General features: G+C 46.1%; 1 protein-coding gene across 1 annotated transcript in view; it reads left to right on the top strand.

Annotated features, from left to right (window-relative positions):
• Positions 1 to 4,126: 4,126 nt before the first annotated feature.
• The window catches only part of LOC146820882 (uncharacterized), a 196,301-nt gene continuing 177,622 nt past the window's right edge, over positions 4,127 to 22,805 (top strand). The window contains exon 1 of the mRNA XM_085609759.1: positions 4,127 to 4,198. Within this exon, the coding sequence (XP_085465885.1) occupies positions 4,127 to 4,198 (72 nt within the window). The remainder of the gene's footprint in view (positions 4,199 to 22,805) is intronic.

The following is a 22,805-nucleotide window of genomic DNA, read 5'->3' as shown; positions in this document are numbered from 1 at the left end:
GTAGAGTAGTAGAGAGTGAGTAGTAGAGAGTGAGTAGTAGAGAGTAGTGGAGTACTAGAGAGTGAGTAGTAGAGAGTAGTAGAGAGCGAGTAGTAGAGAGCAAGTAGTTGAGAGTGTGTAGTAGAGAGTGAGTAGTAGAGTGAGTAGTAGAGAGTAGTAGAGAGAGTGAGTAGTAGAGAGTGAGTAGTAGAGAGAGGGTAGTAGGGAGAAGTAGAGTAGTAGAGAGTGAGTAGTAGAGAGTGAGTAGTAGAGAGTAGTGGAGTAGTAGTGAGTGAGTAGTAGAGAGTAGTAGAGAGGGAGTAGTAGAGAGAGAGTAGTTGGGAGTAGTAGAGAAGTAGAGTAGTAGAGAGTGAGTAGTAGAGAGTGAGTAGTAGAGAGTAGTGGAGTACTAGAGAGTGAGTAGTAGAGAGTAGTAGAGAGCGAGTAGTAGAGAGCAAGTAGTTGAGAGTGTGTAGTAGAGAGTGAGTAGTAGAGTGAGTAGTAGAGAGTAGTAGAGAGAGTGAGTAGTAGAGAGTGAGTAGTAGAGAGAGGGTAGTAGGGAGAAGTAGAGTAGTAGAGAGTGAGTAGTACAGAGTGAGTAGTAGAGAGTAGTGGAGTAGTAGTGAGTGAGTAGTAGAGAGTAGTAGAGAGGGAGTAGTAGAGAGAGAGTAGTTGGGAGTAGTAGAGAAGTAGAGTAGTAGAGAGTGAGTAGTAGAGAGTGAGTAGTAGAGAGTAGTGGAGTACTAGAGAGTGAGTAGTAGAGAGTAGTAGAGAGTGAGTAGTAGAGAGTAGTAGAGAGTGAGTAGTAGAGAGAGAGAGTAGTAGGGAGTAGTAGAGTAGTAGAGAGTGAGTAGTAGAGAGTGAGTAGTTATTGTTATTGTTATTGTTATTTTAATTTTATACCGCGCCTAATCACCTGCAGGCCTCTAAGCGCCCGGAAAGATGGAATAGGACAATAACACAACAGGTCAGAACAAAAGATCGCATTGGATTAAGCCATGCTCAGGCTTCTCCTGAACAGTAGCGTTTTCAGGCTCTTTCGAAATTTTAAGAGGTTTCCTTCCTCACGTAGCCCTCCAGGCAAGTTGTTCCACAGCTGGGGAACCAATACCGAGAAGGCTCTGCCTCCCTTCGTCACTAGCCTGTACCGAGAGCAAGTCAACAACTGCAGGTCCGAGGACCGAAGTGATCTCGTCGGGCAGTACAGTTGTAGGCGCTCCTTGATATAGGCCGGAGCCTTACCGTAGATGACCTTATGGGATATACACAGACTCTTGAATTCCACTCTCTCTTTTATTGGAAGCCAATGTAGGTTTTGTAGTAGAGGAGTGGCTCTAGACCTCCTAGGGAGTCTAAAAATCAGTCGGGCAGCATCATTCATTAGAATCTGAAGCCTATTAGTAAGGGTTTTCGGTAGGCCAAGATAGAGGGCATTCCCATAGTCAATTCTGGAAATGATAGTGGCAGTTACTATTGAGCGCATCATGGGCTCTGAAAGGATAGGGGAAAACTTCCGCAGTTGCCGGATGATATTAGTACAGCTGCCTACCACCGACGCGATCTGAGGCGCCATCGATAGGTCAGCGTCCAACCGAATCCCCAAGCTTTTTACAGCCAGGCTTGGTTTTGGGGCCGAGCCCAACTCCATGGGCCAGTAGAGGTCACTCCAAGGTGAGAGGGTGGATGGTATAACCAAGATCTCAGTTTTGTCAGGATTGACTTTTAAAAGGTTATCTGTCATCCATCGTACCGTGAACCTCAGGATGTTCTGGGATTGGAGTTGTGCGGCCGAGGTGTCATTTATACTTAGCAGCAACTGCGTATCGTCCGCATAGTTGAAGACTTTACAGTCCATCGCAGCCAGCGCAGCGATCAGGGGTTGCAGGTATAGGTTGAATAGAAGAGGGGACAGGGCCGACCCCTGCGGTACTCCACACTCTAAAACCCCGACCTCAGATGTTTCATCCCCCAGTTGTATCCTTTGAGTCCTGCCTGTAAGGAAGGATTCCAACCACTGCAGCGCCGAGCCCTTAATCCCAAAGCTCTTCAATCTGTCCAAGAGCAGGGTCTGGCTGACAGTATCGAACGCCGCTGATAGATCTAATAAAATCAGGGCGCTCGCTTTCTTACAGTCAGCCCTACCTCTTAGTTCGTCCAGCACCGAGAGCATCACCAACTCGGTGCTGTGATGTGCTCGAAAACCTGCCTGTCTATCGTGGAGTAGATGGTGAGATTCCAGATAGCAGGACAGGGACTGAAGAACATGTTGCTCAAGGATTTTTGAGAGAAAGGGCAGCTGGGAGATGGGTCTGTAGTTCTTCAACACAGCGGGATCTGACCCCAGCTTTTTCAATAAGGGTCTTACCCGCGCCTCCTTAAGTTCACTCGGCAGGTATCCCATGTCTAGCGATCTATTAAGGAGAGAGATGATGTATTCCTCCAATAAGGGACGCGCAATGCGAAAGATCTCAGGTGGACAAGGATCAGCTGGAGAGCCAGATTTAATTTTACACATCAGTTGTTCCAAGATTAATGTATCCATCTGTGGGAACATTGTAAGAGAACAGTCGCTCGCCTTAGTAGATGTTAAGGCAATTGCAGTCCCTGTTGCCGCCATATTCTCTATCTCCTGGACAATGATCTTCACCTTCTCCAGGAAATAGGTCTGGAAGGTATTACAATCAAAAGGGGGCTTAACATTATCCGGCTTCTTACTCAGCTCAGCCAAGATTTTAAAGGTTTCTTTCTGGATATTAGTGGCCTTGCTTAGGCGCGACTCAAGATAGTCCGCTTTAGCTTGAATCATAAGTTTTTTATATTGGTGGAGAAAGGCCTTATAGGTATCCCTATCAGTATCCTGCTTGGATTTCCTCCACAGCCTTTCTAATCTCCTTAGCTTGGTTTTGGTTTCCCTTAAGAGCGGAGTAAACCAGGGAGCTTTCCCAGAGCCCTTGATTTGCTGTGTTTTCACTGGCGCTATCTGATCGATGGCCCGAATCAAACATCTTGTTAGATCAGAGTAGTCTCGATCCAAATTACAATCTGGCTCTAAAACCTGGGGGGGTTCCAGATGTGCCTCAGTCAGGGCTCTCAGATTGACTTCAATCCATTTCCGGGTTTTCCTGAAGCTATGTGAGTTATGAACAGCCCCATTGCTGAGGGGGACCTCACACGAGACCAAACAGTGATCCGACCAGACACAGGGCGCTGCCTCACTAAATGTTAGAGTGGCATCGGTGGTCCACATAAGGTCAAGAATGTGCCCTTTTTCATGGGTTGGGGTATCCACAATCTGTGTGAAGTCCAATGCGGACATTAATGTGTCTAACTGGCGCATAGGTGAATCCCAGGTGGGCTTATCCCAATGTAGATTAAAATCCCCTGTAACCAAGATTTTTATATATCTTGACCTAAGGTCAGATATAATAGGACAGAATAAGTCAAAGAAGGTAGGGGTTGCCTTCGGCGGACGATAAACAGACAAGATCACCCAACACACATTGTTTACTGTGACCTTTACCCCAAGAAGATCGGCTAAGTCAATCGTCTCAGTTAGTATTTTTTCAACCGTCATGGTCTTCCTATACAAAATAGCTACTCCACCCCCCCGTGAGCCCCCTGGGCGGTTATGCCACATTATATCATATTCGCTTGGTACAGCGGCGATGATATCCGGTAACGAGTTCTCATCTGTCCAGGTCTCTGAAAGAGTCAGGACATCGATGTCACTATCCTGAAGCATATTATATACCTCCAGATGATGGCAGTGCAACGAGCGGGTATTAAGGCTCGCTATTTTTAACGTGGAACATTTATTCAAGGCAGGTGTGACCCCAACATTCCGAGAGATACTGTACTTTTTAAGCAACAGCAGGACTGCTTTGTCCAACATGGGCTCGCCTCTATTCAAAGATTTAAGCATTTCTGAGGAGTAAGTGCGACGATGGCCAGCCGTCCCAGCCCCTGCGCCCGCCTGTGCGCGGACGGGCGCAGACGGGCTGGACTCTGGCGTGACTCCGGCGATGCTCCGGCGTGCCCGCAGCGCGTGCCCGCTGCGCGTCAGCATGGCCCGTTTTAAATACCGGTCTAGCGTCCTTGCGACGACTAGACCGTGCGCAGCTTCTCTAGGCCGCCCCCCCAAGCCAAGATGTCCGCCGCAGTGCTGTCTGTCGGGAGAAGGACCCGCTCCAAACACGGTGAATTTACAAATGTGGTGCAAGTAAGTGGATTCTTAGTTAAAAGCCTAAAAGCGGCAACAATACACAACAAATACGCTAATAATCAGCGATTTTAAAAATTCCTTGTGTGAGCTCCTGTGAGCGCGCTGCACTCTGTAGTGCAACTCGCTCCGTTTGTCCTAAAAGTTTCCAATCACAGGCCACCTAGTTTGCCCCGTTTAAATACCTGTCTAGCGTCCTTGCGACGACTAGACCGTGCGCAGCTTCTCTAGGCCGCCCCCCCAAGCCAAGATGTCCGCCGCAGTGCTGTCTGTCGGGAGAAGGACCCGCTCCAAACACGGTGAATTTACAAATGTGGTGCAAGTAAGTGGATTCTTAGTTAAAAGCCTAAAAGCGGCAACAATACACAACAAATACGCTAATAATCAGCGATTTTAAAAATTCCTTGTGTGAGCTCCTGTGAGCGCGCTGCACTCTGTAGTGCAACTCGCTCCGTTTGTCCTAAAAGTTTCCAATCACAGGCCACCTAGTTTGCCCCGTTTAAATACCGGTCTAGCGTCCTTGCGACGACTAGACCGTGCGCAGCTTCTCTAGGCCGCCCCCCCAAGCCAAGATGTCCGCCGCAGTGCTGTCTGTCGGGAGAAGGACCCGCTCCAAACACGGTGAATTTACAAATGTGGTGCAAGTAAGTGGATTCTTAGTTAAAAGCCTAAAAGCGGCAACAATACACAACAAATACGCTAATAATCAGCGATTTTAAAAATTCCTTGTGTGAGCTCCTGTGAGCGCGCTGCACTCTGTAGTGCAACTCGCTCCGTTTGTCCTAAAAGTTTCCAATCACAGGCCACCTAGTTTGCCCCGTTTAAATACCGGTCTAGCGTCCTTGCGACGACTAGACCGTGCGCAGCTTCTCTAGGCCGCCCCCCCAAGCCAAGATGTCCGCCGCAGTGCTGTCTGTCGGGAGAAGGACCCGCTCCAAACACGGTGAATTTACAAATGTGGTGCAAGTAAGTGGATTCTTAGTTAAAAGCCTAAAAGCGGCAACAATACACAACAAATACGCTAATAATCAGCGATTTTAAAAATTCCTTGTGTGAGCTCCTGTGAGCGCGCTGCACTCTGTAGTGCAACTCGCTCCGTTTGTCCTAAAAGTTTCCAAGTAGTAGAGAGCAAGTAGTAGAGAGTGGGTAATAGAGAGTTAGTATTAGAGAGTAGTAGAGAGTGAGTAGTAGAGTGCGTAGTAGAGAGTGAGTAGTAGAGAGTGAGTAGCAGAGAGGGAATAGTAGAGAGTGAGTAGTAGAGTGAGTAGTAGAGAGTAGTAGAGAGTGAGTAGTAGAGTGAGTAGTAGAGTGAGTAGTAGAGAGTAGTAGAGAGAGAGTAGTAGAGAGTGAGTAGTAGACAGTAGTAGAGAGTGAGTAGTAGAGAGAGAGTAGTAGGGAGTAGTAGAGTAGTAGAGTAGTAGAGAGTGAGTAGTAGAGAGTGAGTAGTAGAGAGTAGTGGAGTACTAGAGAGTGAGTAGTAGAGAGTAGTAGAGAGCGAGTAGTAGAGAGCAAGTAGTTGAGAGTGTGTAGTAGAGAGTGAGTAGTAGAGTGAGTAGTAGAGAGTAGTAGAGAGAGTGAGTAGTAGAGAGTGAGTAGTAGAGAGAGGGTAGTAGGGAGAAGTAGAGTAGTAGAGAGTGAGTAGTAGAGAGTGAGTAGTAGAGAGTAGTAGAGTAGTAGTGAGTGAGTAGTAGAGAGTAGTAGAGAGGGAGTAGTAGAGAGAGAGTAGTTGGGAGTAGTAGAGAAGTAGAGTAGTAGAGAGTGAGTAGTAGAGAGTGAGTAGTAGAGAGTAGTGGAGTACTAGAGAGTGAGTAGTAGAGAGTAGTAGAGAGCGAGTAGTAGAGAGCAAGTAGTTGAGAGTGAGTAGTAGAGAGAGAGAGTAGTAGGGAGTAGTAGAGAGTAGTAGAGAGAGAGAGAGTAGTAGAGAGTGAGTAGTAGAGAGAGGGTAGTAGGGAGAAGTAGAGTAGTAGAGAGTGAGTAGTAGAGAGTGAGTAGTAGAGAGTAGTGGAGTAGTAGTGAGTGAGTAGTAGAGAGTAGTAGAGAGGGAGTAGTAGAGTGAGTAGTAGGGAGTAGTAGAGAGTGAGTAGTAGAGAGCAAGTAGTAGAGAGTGTGTAGTAGAGAGTGAGCAGTAGAGAGTAGTAGCGAGTGAGTAGTAGAGAGTGAGTAGCAGAGAGGGAATAGTAGAGTCAGTAGTAGAGTGAGTAGTAGAGAGTAGTAGAGAGTGAGTAGTAGAGTGAGTAGTAGAGTGAGTAGTAGAGAGTAGTAGAGAGAGAGTAGTAGAGAGTGAGTAGTAGACAGTAGTAGAGAGTGAGTAGTAGAGAGAGAGTAGTTGGGAGTAGTAGAGAGTAGTGGAGTACTAGAGAGTGAGTAGTAGAGAGTAGTAGAGAGCGAGTAGTAGAGAGCAAGTAGTTGAAAGTGTGTAGTAGAGAGTGAGTAGTAGAGTGAGTAGTAGAGAGTAGTAGAGTGAGTGAGTAGTAGAGAGTGAGTAGTAGAGAGAGGGTAGTAGGGAGAAGTAGAGTAGTAGAGAGTGAGTAGTAGAGAGTGAGTAGTAGAGAGTAGTGGAGTAGTAGTGAGTGAGTAGTAGAGAGTAGTAGAGAGGGAGTAGTAGAGTGAGTAGTAGGGATTAGTAGAGAGAGAGTAGTAGAGAGGGAGTAGTAGAGAGCAAGTAGTAGAGAGTGTGTAGTAGAGAGTGAGCAGTAGAGAGTAGTAGCGAGTGAGTAGTAGAGAGAGTAGTAGTGAGTAGTAGAGTAGTAGAGAGTGAGTAGTAGAGTAAGTAGTAGAGGGTAGTAGAGAGTGAGTAGTAGAGAGTAGTAGAGAGTGAGTAGTAGAGAGAGAAGTAGAGAGTGAGTAGTAGAGAGTAGTAGAGTGAGTAGTAGAGAGTGAGTTGTAGAGAGAGAGTAGTAGAGAGTAGTAGAGAGTGAGTAGTAGAGAGTGAATGTTAGAGAGTAGTAGAGAGTAGTAGAGTGAGTAGTAGATAGTAGAGATTGAGTAGTAGAGAAAATAGTAGAGTAGCAGACTGAGTAGTAGAGAGTGAGAAAAAGAGAGAGTAGTAGAGTAGTAGAGAGTGAATAGTAGAGAGTGAGTAGTAGAGAGAAGTAGAGAGTGAGTAATGGAGAGTGAGTAGTAGAGAGTGAGTAGTAGAGAGTGAGTAGTAGAGAGCAGTAGAGTGAGTAGTAGAGAGGGAGTAGTAGATAGAGAGTAGTAGAGAGTGAGTAGTAGAGTAGTAGGGAAGGAATAGTAGAGAGTAGTAGAGTGAGTAGTAGAGAGTAGTAGTAGAGAGTAGTAGAGAGTGAGTAGTAGAGAGTAGTAGCTAGTGAGTAGTAGAGAGTGAGTATTTTAATTTAAAATGAACACAATGAAGGGGTTCAGTGTGCTGAAAAAAGAAAAATTAGGGCACATTTTGAGTGACTTCTCAAATTCTCTTCTATTTCATAAAAAAATTCTGACATGCAGACTGAAACATGCACTTTCAATGCCAGCGGCTGACTTCCGTGGTGAGCAGTAGCTTTACTACAATGATCTAGTAAGCAACTAGAGTGCTAACATTCAGAATTTATGGCAAATGTGTGACACATCTGAATGCCTTCTTGATGGAATCAAAGTAAAACACCTGAAAGTATTCCTACTGAGGATACTGTAGTAAATGAGGAAATTAAGAACCTTCATAACAAATAAGCCTCCCAAGATGGCCGCCAGAGGCAAAAGAGCCCATATGTAGCACAAATATCACCTAGATGTAGCCCAAGTATAGCCCAATGACAGAATGTCCCAGAGTGTTCTAAAGAACAACTCGAGCGCTAACAGTCTTACTTATGACAAAAGTATGGCACACCTGAAGCCATCTTAATTGGAATAAAGTGGTAACACTTAAAACATTTAATTTGCAAAGGAGCAAATTGAGGGGGTTCATTTTGCCATAGAAATTATGATTATTGCTGCAGAAAGAAAAATTAGGGCATATTTTGACTTCTCAAATCCTCTTCTATTTCATTAAAAAATTCTGACATGCAGACTGAAACATGCACTTTCAATACCAGCAGCAGGTTTCCCTGGTGAGCAGTAGCTTTACTACAGTGATCTAATGAGCAACTAGAGTGCTACCATTCAGAATTTATGGCAAATATGTGACACATCTGAATGCCTTCTTGATCGAACCAAAGTAAACAAGCATTGAAAATGCAACAGGTCTTGCCCTAGTTTAAGTTAAAGCAATTCTGTTTGTAATTAGGTGGCTTTTTAGCTTTGCTTGTATTAGTGTTTTTCAAACTTTCATGTACATAACATGCATATGTATGCATATATGTATATGTATGCATGCATTTATATTTGTATTTATATATATATGCAGATTATATACATGTTTATATATGTATGTATCTATATATACACATACATATATATAAATGCATATGCACATATATGCATATATATATGTGCATATGTGTGCGTGTGAAGAGAGGTAGAGGTGTAGAGGTGTAGAGGTAGAGAGTTAGAGTTAGCGAGGTAGAGATGTAGAGAGTAGTAGAGAGAGAATACTAGAGCGTAGTAGAGAGTGAGTAGTAGAGAGAGAGTAGTAGAGAGTGAGTAGTAGAGAGTAGTAGAGAGTGAGTAGTAGAGAGTGAGTAGTAGAGAGTGAGTAGTAGAGAGTAGTAGAGAGTGAGTAGTATAGAGTAGTAGAGAGTGAGTAGTAGAGAGTAGTAGAGTAGTAGACAGTGAGTAGTAGAAAGTAGTAAAGAGTGAGTAGAAGAGAGAGAGAGTAGTAGAGAGTAGTTGAGAGTGAGTAGTAGAGTAGTAGAGAGTAGTCAGTCAGTGTCAGTCAGTCAGTTGCAGTCAGTCAGTCAGTGTCAGTCAATCAGTGTCAGTCATTGTCAGTTAATAAGTGTCAGTCAGAGTCAGTCAGTCCGGGTCAGTCAATCAGTGCCAGTCAGAGAGTAGAGAGTGAGTACTAGAGAGTAGAGAGTGAGTAGTAGAGAGTAGTAGAGAGTAGTAGAGCGAGTAGCAGAGAGTGAGTAGTAGAGTGAGTAGTAGAGAGTGAGTAGTAGAGAGTAGTAGAGAGTGAGTATTACACAGTGAGTAGTAGAGACTGAGCAGTAGAGAGTAGTAGAGAGTGAGTAGTAGAGTGAGTAGTAGAGAGTAGTAGAGAGTGAGAAGTAGAGAGTAGTAGAGAGTGAGTAGTAGAGAGTGAGTAGTAGAGTGAGTAGTAGAGAGTGAATAGTAGAGAGTAGTAGATAGTAGCAGAGAGAGAGTATTAGAGAGTGAGTAGTAGAGAGTAGTAGAGTGAGTAGTAGAGAGTAGTAGAGAGTGAGAAGTACAGAGTAGTAGAGAGTGAGTAGTAGAGTGAGCAGTAGAGAGTGAGTAGTAGAGAGTAGTAGATAGTAGAAGAGATAGAGTAGTAGAGAGTGAGTAGTAGAGAGTAGAGAGTAGTTGAGAGTGAGTAGTAGAGAGTGAGTAGTACAGTGAGAGGTAGAGAGTGAGTAGTAGAGAGTAGTAGAGTGTAGTAGAGAGAGAGTAGTAGAGAATGAGTAGTAGAGAGTAGTAGAGAGTGAGTAGTAGAGAGTGAGTAGTAGAGAGTGAGTAATAGAGAATAGCAGAGAGTGAGTATTAGAGAATAGTAGAGATTGAGTAGTAGAGAGAGAGTAGTAGAGAGCAGTAGAGTAGTAGAGAGTGAGTAGTAGAGAGTGAGTAGTAGAGAGTGTGTTGTAGAGTGAGTAGTAGAGAATGAGTAGTAGAGAGCAAGTAGTAGAGAGTAATAGAGTAGTAGAGAGTGAGTAGTAGAGAGTAGTAGAGTAGTAGACAGTGAGTAGTAGAAAGTAGTAACGAGTGAGTAGAAGAGAGTGAGTAGTAGAGAGTAGTTGAGAGTGAGTCGTAGAGTAGTAGAGAGAAGTCAGTCAGTGTCAGTCAGTCAGTTGCAGTCAGTCAATGTCAGTCAGTCAGTCAGTGTCAGTCAATCAGTGTCAGTCATTGTCAGTCAATAAGTGTCAGTCAGTGTCAGTCAGTCAGGGTCAGTCAATCAGTGTCAGTCAGAGAGTAGAGAGTGAGTACTAGAGAGTAGAGAGTGAGTAGTAGAGAGTAGTAGAGAGTAGTAGAGAGAGTAGCAGAGAGTGAGTAGTAGAGTGAGTAGTAGAGAGTGAGTAGTGGAGAGTAGTAGAGAGTGAGTATTACACAGTGAGTAGTGGAGAGTGAGTAGTAGAGAGTAGTAGAGAGTAGTAGAGAGTGAGTAGTAGAGTGAGTAGTAGAGAGTAGTAGAGAGTGAGAAGTAGAGAGTAGTAGAGAGTGAGTAGTAGAGAGTGAGTAGTAGTGTGAGTAGTAGAGAGTGAGTAGTAGAGAGTAGTAGATAGTAGCAGAGAGAGAGTATTAGAGAGTGAGTAGTAGAGAGTAGTAGAGTGAGTAGTAGAGAGTAGTAGAGAGTGAGAAGTAGAAGTAGAGAGTAGTAGAGAGTGAGTAGTAGAGAGAGAGTAGTAGAGAGTAGTAGATAGTAGTAGAGATAGAGTAGTAGAGAGTGAGTAGTAGAGAGTAGTTGAGAGTGAGTAGTTGAGAGTGAGTAGTACAGTGAGAGGTAGAGAGCGAGTAGTAGAGAGTAGTAGAGTGTAGTAGAGAGAGAGTAGTAGAGAGTGAGTAGTGGAGAGTAGTAGACAGTGAGTAGTAGAGAGTGAGTAGTAGAGAGTGAGTAATAGAGAATAGCAGAGAGTGAGTATTAGAGAATAGTAGAGATTGAGTAGTAGAGAGAGAGTAGTAGAGAGTAGTAGAGTAGTAGAGAGTGAGTAGTAGAGAGTGAGTAGTAGAGAGTGTGTTGAGGAGTGAGTAGTAGAGAGTAGTAGAGAGTGAGTAGTAGAGAGCAAGTAGTAGAGAGTAGTAGAGTAGTAGAGAGTGAGTAGTAGAGAGTGTGTAGTAGAGTGAGTAGTAGAGAGTAGTAGAGAGCGAGTAGTAGAGCGTAGTAGAGAGTGAGTAGTAGTAGTAGAGAGAGAGTGAGCAGTGGAGAGTGAGCAGTAGAGAGTGAGCAGTAGAGAGTGAGTAGTAGAGAGTGAGTAGTAGAGAGTGAGTAGTAGAGAGTGAGTAGTAGAGAGAGAGTATTAGAGAGTGAGTAGTAGAGGGAGTAGTAGAGAATGAGTAGTAGAGTAGTAGAGAGTGAATGGTAGAGAGTAGTGAAGAGCAGTAGAGTGAGTAGTAGAAAATAGTAGAGAGTGAGTAGTAGAGAGAGTAGTTAAGAGTAGTAGAGTAGTAGAGAGTGAGTAGTAGAGAGTGAGTAGTAGAGAGTGAATAGTAGAGAGTGAGTAGTAGAGAGAGAGTAGTAAAGAGTGAGTAGTAGAAAGTAGTAGAGAGTGAGTAGTAGAGAGAGAGTAGTAGATAGTGAGTAGTAGAGAATGAGTGGTAGAGAGTAGTAGAGTGAGTATTAGAGAGTAGTAGAGAGTGAGTAGAAGAGAGTGAATAGTAGAGAGTAGTAGTAGAGAATAGTAGATAGAGAATAGTAGAGAGAAGTAGAGAGTGAGTAGTAGAGTGAGGTAGCGAGTGAGTAGTAGAGAGTAGTAGAGAGTGAGTAGTAGAGAGTGAGTAGTAGAGTAGTAGAGAGTGAGTAGTAGAGAGAGAGTAGTAGAGAGTGAGTAGTAGAGTAGTAGAGAGTAGTAGAGTGAGTAGTAGAAATTAGTAGAGAGTGAGTAGTAGAGAGTGAATACTAGAGAGTAGTAGAGAGTGAGTAGTAGAGAGAGAGTAGTAGAGAGGGAGTAGTAGAGAGTAGCAGAGAGTGAGTAGTAGAGAGTGAGTAGTAGAGAGTGAGTAGTAGAGTAGTAGAGAGTAGTGAGTCAGTGTCAGTCAGTGTCAGTCAGTCAGTGTCAGTGTCAGTCAGTCAGTGTCAGTCAGTGAGTCAGTGTCAGTCACTCAGTGTCAGTCATTGTCAATCAATCAGTGTCAGTCAGTGCCAGTAAGTCAGGGTCAGTCAATCAGTGTCAGCGAGTGTCAGTCAGTCAGTCAGTTTCAGTCAGTGTCAGTCAGTGTCAGTGTCAGTCAATCAGTGTCAGTCAGTGTCAATCAGTCAATGTCAGTCAGTCAGTGTCAGCTAGAGCAGCTCTGCTGACCTGGTTCTCTGGCTATAAAGCAGCTCTGCTGACCTGGTTCTCTCCCTCTAAAGCAGCTCTGCTGACGTGGTTCCTCTGGCTCTATAGCAGGTCTGCTGACCTGGTTCTCTGGCTCTAGAGCAGCTCTGCTGACCTAGTTCTTAGGCTACAGAGTAGATCTGCTGATCTGGTTCTCTGGCTCAACAACAGCTCTGCTGACCTGGTTCTCTGGCTCTACAGCAGCTCTGCTGACCCGGTTCTAGGGCTCTAAAGCAGTTTTGCTGACATGGTTCTCTGGCTCTAGAGCAGCTCTGCTGACCTGGTACCTTGGCTCTAAAGCAGCTGTGCTGACCTGGTTTTCTCCATCTAAAGCAGCTCTGCTGACCTGGTTCTCTTGCTCTAAAGCAGCTCTACTGACCTGGTTTCTCTGGCTTTACAGCAGCTCTGCTTACCTGGTTCTCTGGCTCTAAAGCAGCTCTGCTGACCTGGTTCTATGGCTTTAAAGCAGCTCTGCTGACCTGGTTCTCTGGCTCTAGAGCAGCTCTGCTGACCTGGTTCTCAGGCTCTAAAGCAGCTCTGCTGACCTGGTTCTCTTCCTCTAAATCAGCTCTACTGACCTGGTTCTCTGCCTCTAGAGCAGCTCTGCTGACCTGGTTCTATGGCTCTAAAGCAGCTTTGTTGACCTGGTTCTCTGGCTCTAGAGCAGCTCTACTGACCTAGTTCTTAGGCTACAGAGTAGCTCTGCTGATCTGGTTCTCTGGCTCTACAACAGCTCTGCTGACCTGGTTCTCTGTCTCTAAAGCAGCTCTGCTGACCCGGTTCTATGGCTCTAAAGCAGTTCTGCTGACATGGTTCTCTGGCTCTAGAGCAGTTCTGCTGACCAAGTTCTTAGGCTATAGAGCAGCTCTGCTGACCTGGTTCTCTGGCTCTACAACAGCTCTGCTGACCTGGTTCTCTTGCTCTAAAGCAGCTCTACTGACCTGGTTTCTCTGGCTTTACAGCAGCTCTGCTGACCTGGTTCTATGGCTTTAAAGCAGCTCTGCTGACCTGGTTCTCTGGCTCTAGAGCAGCTCTGCTGACCTGGTTCTCAGGCTCTAAAGCAGCTCTGCTGACCTGTTTCTCTCCCTCTAAGTCAGCTCAACTGACCTGGTTCTCTGCCTCTAGAGCAGCTCTGCTGACCTGGTTCTATGGCTCTAAAGCAGCTTTGCTGACCCGGTTCTCTGGTTCTAGAGCAGCTCTGCTGACCTGGTTCTCTGGCTCTAAAGCAGTTCTGCTGACCTGGTTATCTCCCTCTAAAGCAGCTCTGATGACCTGGTTTCTCTGGCTCTACAGCAGCTCTGCTGACCTGGTTCTAGGCCTCTGGAGCAGCTCTGCTGACCTGGGTCTCTGGCTCTAGAGCAGCTCTGCTGACCTGGGTCTCTGGTTCTAGAGCAGCTCTGCTGACCTGCTTCTTAGGTTCTAGAGCAGCTCTGCTGACCTGGTTCTCTGGCTCTACAACGACTCTGCTGACCTGGTTTCTCTGGCTCTACAGCAGCTATGCTGATCTGGTTCTTTGCACTCACGATGCAAGCACTCGACTTTGCGAAAATATATTTAAAAATAATATAAGCTTATTATAAGTACAAATATATTATTTTTATGAATATCTTAGATAATCTCTTGCCCTAATATGTATATTAAAGACACATACATATAATTTTGGAACATAACATTTTTTTGCGGGAGTCGCGCACCCAGCGTGCCCCAGAACGTATATGATGTCACGTGGGACCTGTAACCGCGCAAGCATCTCGTACGAAAATGCGCATGTGTCGTGAATGTGCGGGAGCAGGAGTCGCGGACTGGTCGCATACCAATCGCGCACATCATGTAATATTAAATGTATATGATGTAACTGAAAAACATGCAGCCGTCGCACACTGTATGCGGATCTTTCACGACTTTTCTAAACCGGCGGCTAGAATGCGCGCGCCCACCGTGATGTGTACGCTTTTAGTGCACGACTCCAAAAAAGTAATTAAAACATTTTTTTAAAAAGAAAATAATATAAATATATTAAAATAAAAAATGAAAACAAGAAAAGTAATCAATATTTCAGTTTGAATTGTAAAAATTTTGTTTTGCAATTTCCACAAAAATATACAATGTTATTTAATGAATAAAATATTTATAAATAAACAGTTAAAAAACTGTAGAAAATCAGTACAAAACAATAGGTATAACTACGTTCACACTTAAAAATTAGCATTTAAAAAACCTTTGAAATTCACTGAAAAAAACCATAGGTTTCAGAGACTTTATAGTTAGAAATGAGCATTTTAAAAAGCTTTGAAATTCACTGAAAGAACCATAGGTTTCAGAGACGTTATAGCTAGAAATTATCATTTAAAAAACCTTAGAAATTCACAGAAAAAACCATAGGTTTCAGAGGTGTTATAGTTAGCTGGCCATTCACTCGTACAAAACCATAGAAATTCCTCCGTTATAGTGAGTTCTGCTAACTATAACTCGCGCACCCACAAAGCACTGCTGATGATGTCACATATTGCATCATTCATGACATGGTCAGTGACATCACTGATGACATCACTGATAACATCTCAAATGACATTACTGATGACATCATCCAGTGATTGTGGTTTAGTTTGAAATTTATTATGTATTATATATATACCAATCTGTATTAAAGATTTAGTGGATATATAATTGTCTGGATGGAGGATTTAGTAGCTATCTGACTGTCTGTTTAAGTGAGTAATTAAAAGTGTCTCACTTAATACATAGATTAGTAACTAAACTATGTAGTTTGGCATTATCCACGTGACAATCTGATACACTTCATCATACACAAGTATAATCTTTCATCACTCACTGTAAAATACAGAGTAACATATTTGAAACCATTGGCACACCAATACCAGTTACTACATACCCACTGTTAGAATTGGGAATCTCTGGTTGGCACAGGTAGGCACTTGTGACAAGCAGGGACTCTTACTTCTAAGTCAGGATAAGGGGATCACCCTCTTAAATAACCCCTGCTCACCCTTTTGGTAGTGTGGCGCAAGCAGTCAAGACTATTCTCAGGGCCTCATAGGTTAAGCATTTGTGAACACAGACAGCAATACAATGACACACCACAAATGGACACCAGTCAAGGTTATATCAAAAATAGTTCTCTTTATATAAGGCTTAGCACAAGACCAGAATAACGATTAAAATGACCACAGTATTATTTCAAAGTTCAATGTTCTTGTAAAAAGGCTTAAAATACAAAAATAGGCTTCTTTTACTCAATTCTGGCTTTGGACGGTTTGGACCTGGGTGGGTGACTCGTCCGCATTAAAAACAAAGAAAGTACGAGTCAAACAATCGGTGCGGACTCTGGGGTCCGTGACGCGCACGTTGCGGTGCGAACAGAACAAAATACCTTAAGTTCGTGGGGTCCGCGACGGACAGTGCGGGACAAGTTGATGGGTCCGGGTCGTAGTTCGGCAGCGTATTCGGTTTGGTCCGGTCGCGGCGACGGGACGCTGCATTGGTACGGGGCCTTCAGGAAAACGTGCGGATGGCCCGGATCAGCTTGCAGAGTCCGTGGCGTCGGCGTTCGAGCCGTACCTTCGGTGCGGATAGGCGGCGACACTTCTTGGCGCCGTACAGCGTACGGGGAGGATCAGCGTGATGCGGCTTCTCGGCTTTGAGTACGGCACGGTGCAGTACGTTAGCGGCGTATGGACCGTACCTGCGGGACAGCAAAGCTTGAGTCCGACGTACAGGGTTCGGCAGCCAGTGATGTACGTCTCGAATCGGCGGGGAAGGTTAGGTGCAATGCAGCCGGGAGGGATACGGTGCGTACTAACGCTTTTGGATCAGCGTAGACGTATGGTGCCGGGTGGCAAAGACACGGCTTCCTACTGGGGCCAAATCCAGCGGGAAACAAGCAAGAATTGTCCAGGCAACTCAGTTTTAGAAGGCAGATGAGTCCAATGGTCCTGGGACTCAGTTCAGGGGCAAGCTCTTCTTCCAAGCCCTTGGAGATAGTTGAAAAACAAAGTACAAAGTCCCTTTCAGTCTTTTCCTCTCCTTTCTCAGCAAGGCACCAAATGCAGACCAATCCCCCAGGTCAGGGAAAGTTACTCCTCCTTCAGCTTCTTCCAGGTCCTTCTAGTCAGGCAGAGTTCCTTCGTGGTTCAATCAGGATCTGATCTCTCTGGGGGAAATCAGAATAAAGCGCTCTCCAGGTGCTATGTGGAGGACCAGCACAAAGTCATTGATAGATCCAGGAACAGAAACAAAAGGTCCCAAAAGGTCCATCAGGCATCCAGCGGCTGGGCAGGGCCCAGGGAGGCAAGCCTTCCCCTGGGCCCCAGCAGCAGCACGCCCCTGGTTGTTTCAAGTTAAGCACAAGAACAAGAACATTTTCATGGGGTCACAGCCGCTCTTTTATACACAGAATCCTTTGTCTCCAAAGGTGCGGGGAAGGGGCGAACCAGATGCAACTGGTTCCTGAGCACTTTGTTTTGCTCAGCCCCTCTCCCTATTCACAGAGCAGGCCAGGGTCATCAGCCGCACCACAGGGGGCAGAGCCAGCATTGTGTGGGGAAAGCCCAGCCCTATTCAGGTCCTAGGTGTACTCCTCCCACTCATCAACCTGCAGAGCTCTCCACCCACCACTGGGGCAGACCCACCCTGACTCCTGGAGCCAGGCACACCAGCCAATCACACGCCAGACAGTCACTGCACATTTATGCCAGTGTCTAGAAGTGGCACTTCTATACTAGCTACAGTAACGCCGCACACATCATTGCGCAGCATTCACTCTCACGAGTTTGCACATATCAAACTCGACCCTGCACTCCTCACGCATCAGGAACTAGCACGGTCACTCAGATCCCCCATGCATTCCTAAGGGAGGGCAGGTCAGTCTCATTCAACCACACCGAGCGCACGCGCTTTTCACTGGGACACAGTGTGAAAGCACCTAGAGGCCTAAAACCACTAGTACAACACAGGAAAAAGGCTAGGATACTGCAAAAAGTTCTAGGGGTGAACTTGCCAGAAGGGCCAGGTCCAACACAACCCCCTTCCAGCCAAAACGCAGGGTAGACCAATCACCACCGTGATGGTCTTCCCTGCTTGGGGCGATAGAACACGGACGCAGGCCCGCACTGCAGGGACACTCTCCGGTCCTACGCCATTCTCAATCAACGTGGTTCCATCTGAAAAAACAACCGAAAAAACTCAGGCCCAACTAGGCTACCCCACTGGTACTACCTAGTTGTCCATGGCCAGGACCAGGCCCTAGGCCACCCAGATACCACTGGTCCTTGCCAAACACAGAGTAGGGGGTAGTAACCCCTGGCATACACGCCATTCTCCACTCTCCCTCTCAGTGTAGTTCCCAACTACCACTGATCCTTCAACCTAGGGTCCGCACCCTCAGGCTGACCAGAGGTCACGGGCAAGAATGTCCCACCCTACCTCTACTTCTGGGGTTCCGCACCCTCCCAGGGAAGCACCCACCAGAACACAACTCTCCCACCAGTTCAGGACCTCTCTCCACCAACTGGTCTACCACCTGGGGTCCAAGGGGTCAGAGGCGAGGACTCCCTCCCTCTGCACCCCCTTCCACTGTAGAGCAGGGTCTCTTCACCCAAGATGAGCCTCCACTGCCCTCAGGACTACAGCTGCCCTTACGTCCAGATCCGGAAACACCGACTACTGGCTCCCCAATCGAGGGACGTACCCTTTGGTCAGATGCCTTGCGAACCAGGACTTAACGAGGCTGACAGATAACTAATGGGTCGTGTGACAGTCTGCCTGCCACTGATCTCACGACCTCCTGCCCATCTGACAGTGCGTGCAGACCCCCCAGGACAGAAGTGGCGATACCACGGTCACTCAGTGGCGACTCAGCCCTCCCGGCTGGTCCCTGACCTACTGGTTCCTACTGGGGAATCCCTCCCCCTCTCACCCCTCCCTCTGGACTTCCGCACCCTCCCAACTGGAGCGGTACGGCCAGACACCAGGACTACTGGAGCTCTGATTACAGACACTCCACGTCCTCTAGACACTGGGAGATCCTCCTCAAATGACCTATTGGTACAGCCTAGGCCCCCGACCTGATGTTCCCTAAAGAAACCATCCAGGCCCTGAGAGTGGGTTTTGTGCACCTGGAGACACGCAGTCCCACCCACTCCTTCTCCGCAGAGACAGGACGTGACCCCTACACCGAGACCTAGCTGGGCTACTCTGAACCTCTTCCACCACGCTGGGCTGGAAGACACCTCAGCCACTCCTTTTGGAATCACTCCCCAATGCAAGCTCCCTATCCCAGAGAACTCACACCCAATCAACCAGCAAGCTCCTTATTTCAGAGAACTCACACCAAAGTGTTCAGCATGCTCCTTATTTCAGAGAACTCACACCATTCATCCACACACACACCCCCCAGACTAGTAAGACAGTTTGTACCGCCCCTGATTTCTCAACCTGACCACCACGTGACACAGGTACCATTACTCTGGGAACTGGGAATAGGACGTTCACATTCATCCAGCGCATTACACATTCATCCCCACCCCTCCCAAGACTGGTAAGACAGTTTCTACCGCCCCTGATTTCTCAACCTGACCACCACGTGACACAGGTACCATTACCCCGGGAACTGGGAATGGGAATACATGCACTGGACACACATCTGCTGACACCACTGGATCCCACCCTTACTGGTGAATCCAGAACCACATTTCCATTTGAAGCTTCGCCATCTCCACTTCATGTGCTCTTGTAGCAATCCTGTCGGCCATCTCCTCTGGCGACAGGCCTCTGCCAGGCTCAGAAGCACATTCTGGGGGTATCACCTTGTTCTGCTTGGGTTTTCGGATCAGATAGAACCTGCTCATCAGAGCCTCACTAACCCAGCCAGAACGTTACCCCCTCCCTAGAACCTATTTACAATCCTGCAACCACATATATCTATCACCTAAGGACAGGGGATTCCTACTATACATACCAAGACCTCTTACAATCGGCGGCCTCGCGATCCCATATGGATCCAGACCTCTCTGCCCATACGACAGTATCACAAGTGGCGGCCTCGCGGTCCCATACGAACCCAGACCTCTCTACCCAGACGGCAGTCTCAGCACAATCGGCGGCCTCGCGATCCCATACGGATCCAGACCTCTCTGCCCATACGACAGTATCACAAGTGGCGGCCTCGCGATCCCACCCGGATCCAGACCTCTCTACCTAGACGGCAGTCTCATACGACAGTTCATCCTATGATTACCATAACATACAAAAAGGGAATCAGTCTCACTATTCATCAGATCACACAAGGATTGCCAGTTCGAGCATAGCCTGTTCTCAGGTTCGAGGGGCTCCTCTTTCCCTTATTCAGGTACCACTTACCTGATCAGGGTTAACATCTGTTCATGTAGCCGCAGCTGACTAGAAGAATAGGCTACCCTCTTATACAAGAACACGCAGCACATGTTGGTTCACTACAAACTGGATACTTTATTACTCATTACATACACAATCACATAACATTACGATATAACACATAACCTGCAAAGAAAAGTGAAAGATTAAGTTGTACACTCTAATAAGAAAGGGTCGACATCACCTTAGTAGTATGTAGCCTGCACTCAGTAGTCATCTAGGTTCCCTTCTCGTCTGTGCCTCGGCTCGCCTGGAATCACCCTTCTCCGAGTCACTGGGACCTCTTCCTTATCGGCTACTCTCTCCTCTCTGGCTATTCTGCTAGGAAAGCATCTGTCTCTCGGTTCTTCTCCGCCTTCAAGATGGCGTCTGTCTTCCCTGGAATAAGTAGTAGCTTTACTGCTAACGGCTAGATGCCGCCTACGGACTGAACATGTAACTGCCTCAGACTTTCACTAATATAGAGGTGCGTTTCCTCATGGAAAATTCCGGCCTGCAACCTGCCGCCCACCAAATTCTTGTACCTCCCCATACCAAGGACACGTTCCCAGCCAGCCGGCCTGATGTAGTGTCTTCGGCATGAAGAAAAATACAATCCTTCGATAAGGGCCGGCCTGAACCGGTTCTCTCCAAGCGAATAACACCTCATAACTAAAACATTACGTTTGACCTAGAAGCATCCCAAGCTGCCGGAGCAGAAAGAAAGATGGAGTCTCTCCCGTTTGAGGCCTACCAGGCCTGAATTCAGCACAGCTCCGTGAAATACCCTCACTACAGGACAGGTTATCCCTAATACTAACGAATCTATCCCCTAGGCTATGTGTGCGAGCCCTGATCTATGGGGAAGTGCACAGAATCATGTCGAAGTGCCTAGTAAATAGGCTCCATTCACTACTCTAACCCTTAGACTTGAATGGTAAGAGACTGAAGTCACATTTAATCATCTTTTCCTCACAAGAAGGCCGGGAAAATCGAGCAGAACATTTCACCCTTGACTTCAGTCTATTATACATTCATTAAACGGAACTAATATCTGTGGAAGAATAATATGAAACAAGACTAACTGATCTATGTCTAGTACCAGGTGTGCAGAATTGAAGTAGTGAAGGAATACACTGAATAAAGCAACAGATAGAAATCAAAATGCCGATAGTAATCAGAATACCTCCTAATATTTGACGTAACATATGTAAATCAGGTAACCAATTAAAGAGCCAGTCAAACCAGCCCTGGTCAATGTGTTTTCTAACTTCTTCTGTTAAGTCATGTAATTTGTCAATGTGAGCCTGAATGGATTTTGTATGATCCGACAAGTTAAAACAACAAAGGCCCTCAAAATCAGAACAATCGTGTCCATGTTTAAGCAAAAGATAATCAATGGCCGCTCGGTTTTGCAAGATAGCCCTTCGTTCACCCTGGGCGTCTAATAGCATGTCAGACAGGACTGTAGAAGTATGATTGATGGATTTTACCATCCAGCAGGCCATTTTCCCAATAGATTTGGCATTATAAACTGCCAAAGCAGGAACACCAACAATTAAAACAGACAGGCTAAGGTATTCAGACTTGGAATATAAATGCAAAGATGAGTCACAATCCTCCTGTAATCTCACTGATCTCGAATCACACGAGAGTTGGCATTCGGATGTGATGAGAACATGAGCAAGCTCAGTCTAGTAATGGCACAAGGGCCTCCAGAAATATTTGCGGGTATATATGGCCAGGAAGTATTACCACATGAGAAAAGCCATCCGGCAGGTAGTAACATCGTGCGATAGTGACTGGGGGTGACTACCATACTCTTGCAAGTCATGTTATTCTGAACAGAAGTACATGTTTTCGGTGTCCTTTGAAGGCACAAAGTCCGTTCATGAGCGGTGAATGAAGTGGCACCTTTCAATTTTAAGCGCATACATTCAGAAATCGCACTAGGATCACAAGTAAGGAAAAAACATAAATCGCCCTGTGTGATATTATAGGTAACTATTTGGGACTGGATGGGGGGTATCGGGTCTGACAGTACAGTACACAAGGGGCAATACTCATGGGCAGCGAAATCGCCCAGAAGAACATTGGGGCGAGCATTTGATATATTGAAAATATGAGTCAAAGTCTCCAATGAAGCAGGGACAGCAACTAAACAAGTTGCCAAAATATCCGTCACCGATCTCATCGGTGTCAAGCAGAAATGAGGGGTTTTAGTCACTTGCTTAGCCAGTGTAATCCAAAAGTTCGGCGACGAATCCCACGCAGCGAAGGAACGCGACACTCGGGTTCTCAACTCAGCCCGGGTTGATGGGATCCCTCCTCTCTCGTCGTACCAGCCCAAAAGGAGTCCAACGCCGACACATCCTGCAGCAACAGTCCAAAGAATGATCTGAAAGAGAATCAAATACAGGCATTATTCATTCTCGTAAGTAACATTTGTCAGCCGGGACTGCTTCCCAGCTATCTTTCCCTGGTCTCATAACTAAAATGGTGTTGTCTTGACCGGTTGCAATCACTTCTGCTTGTTCAGGTGGATTCTTAGGCGACTGCACCCAAACTCTGGCCCCAGGATTATCTGTGGAGCCAAAACCTTTCTGGCCTCGTACAGTTAGCAACGTTGGGGCAGTGCCTTTTGTCATCTCACCACTGAAGACAGGCATTATTAGCAATTGAGCCACTCGGTCAGTTTTATGTATCAGTAAGTCAACCTCACTGCTATTCAGCAGGAGCACCTTAATCTCTCCCTGATAATCACTATCAATGATTCCTCCAAGCACCTGAATGCCTTTTACAGCCAGCCCCGATCTAGGGGCGATTATTCCGAAATTCCCAGTTGGTATATGAACACCAACACCGGTTTCAATGATGACTCGATCTTTACCTTTTATAATGGTGTCATCCATGGCATGCAAGTCTAAACCTGCCGACCCTGGGGTCGCTCTACATGGAGCCAAAGCTCCGGGAGTAATCTCCCAGTACATCACAGTTTCTCTGATCTCATTGGGCTTAGCATCAACATTCGGAGGAAACAAACGCATAAGTGGGGATTCAGCATTTAGAAAAGGACGGTTATTCAAAATCAATAGCGCTTGAGGCAAAAAATCTCGCCAATTCTTATACTTGTC

This window comes from Triturus cristatus, chromosome 6 (genome assembly GCF_964204655.1).
Source record: "Triturus cristatus chromosome 6, aTriCri1.1, whole genome shotgun sequence".
In the NCBI taxonomy this organism is placed as follows: domain Eukaryota; kingdom Metazoa; phylum Chordata; class Amphibia; order Caudata; family Salamandridae; genus Triturus; species Triturus cristatus.
Note: the sequence above shows the minus strand (reverse complement) of the source record. Positions and strands in the feature narration are given on the sequence as shown.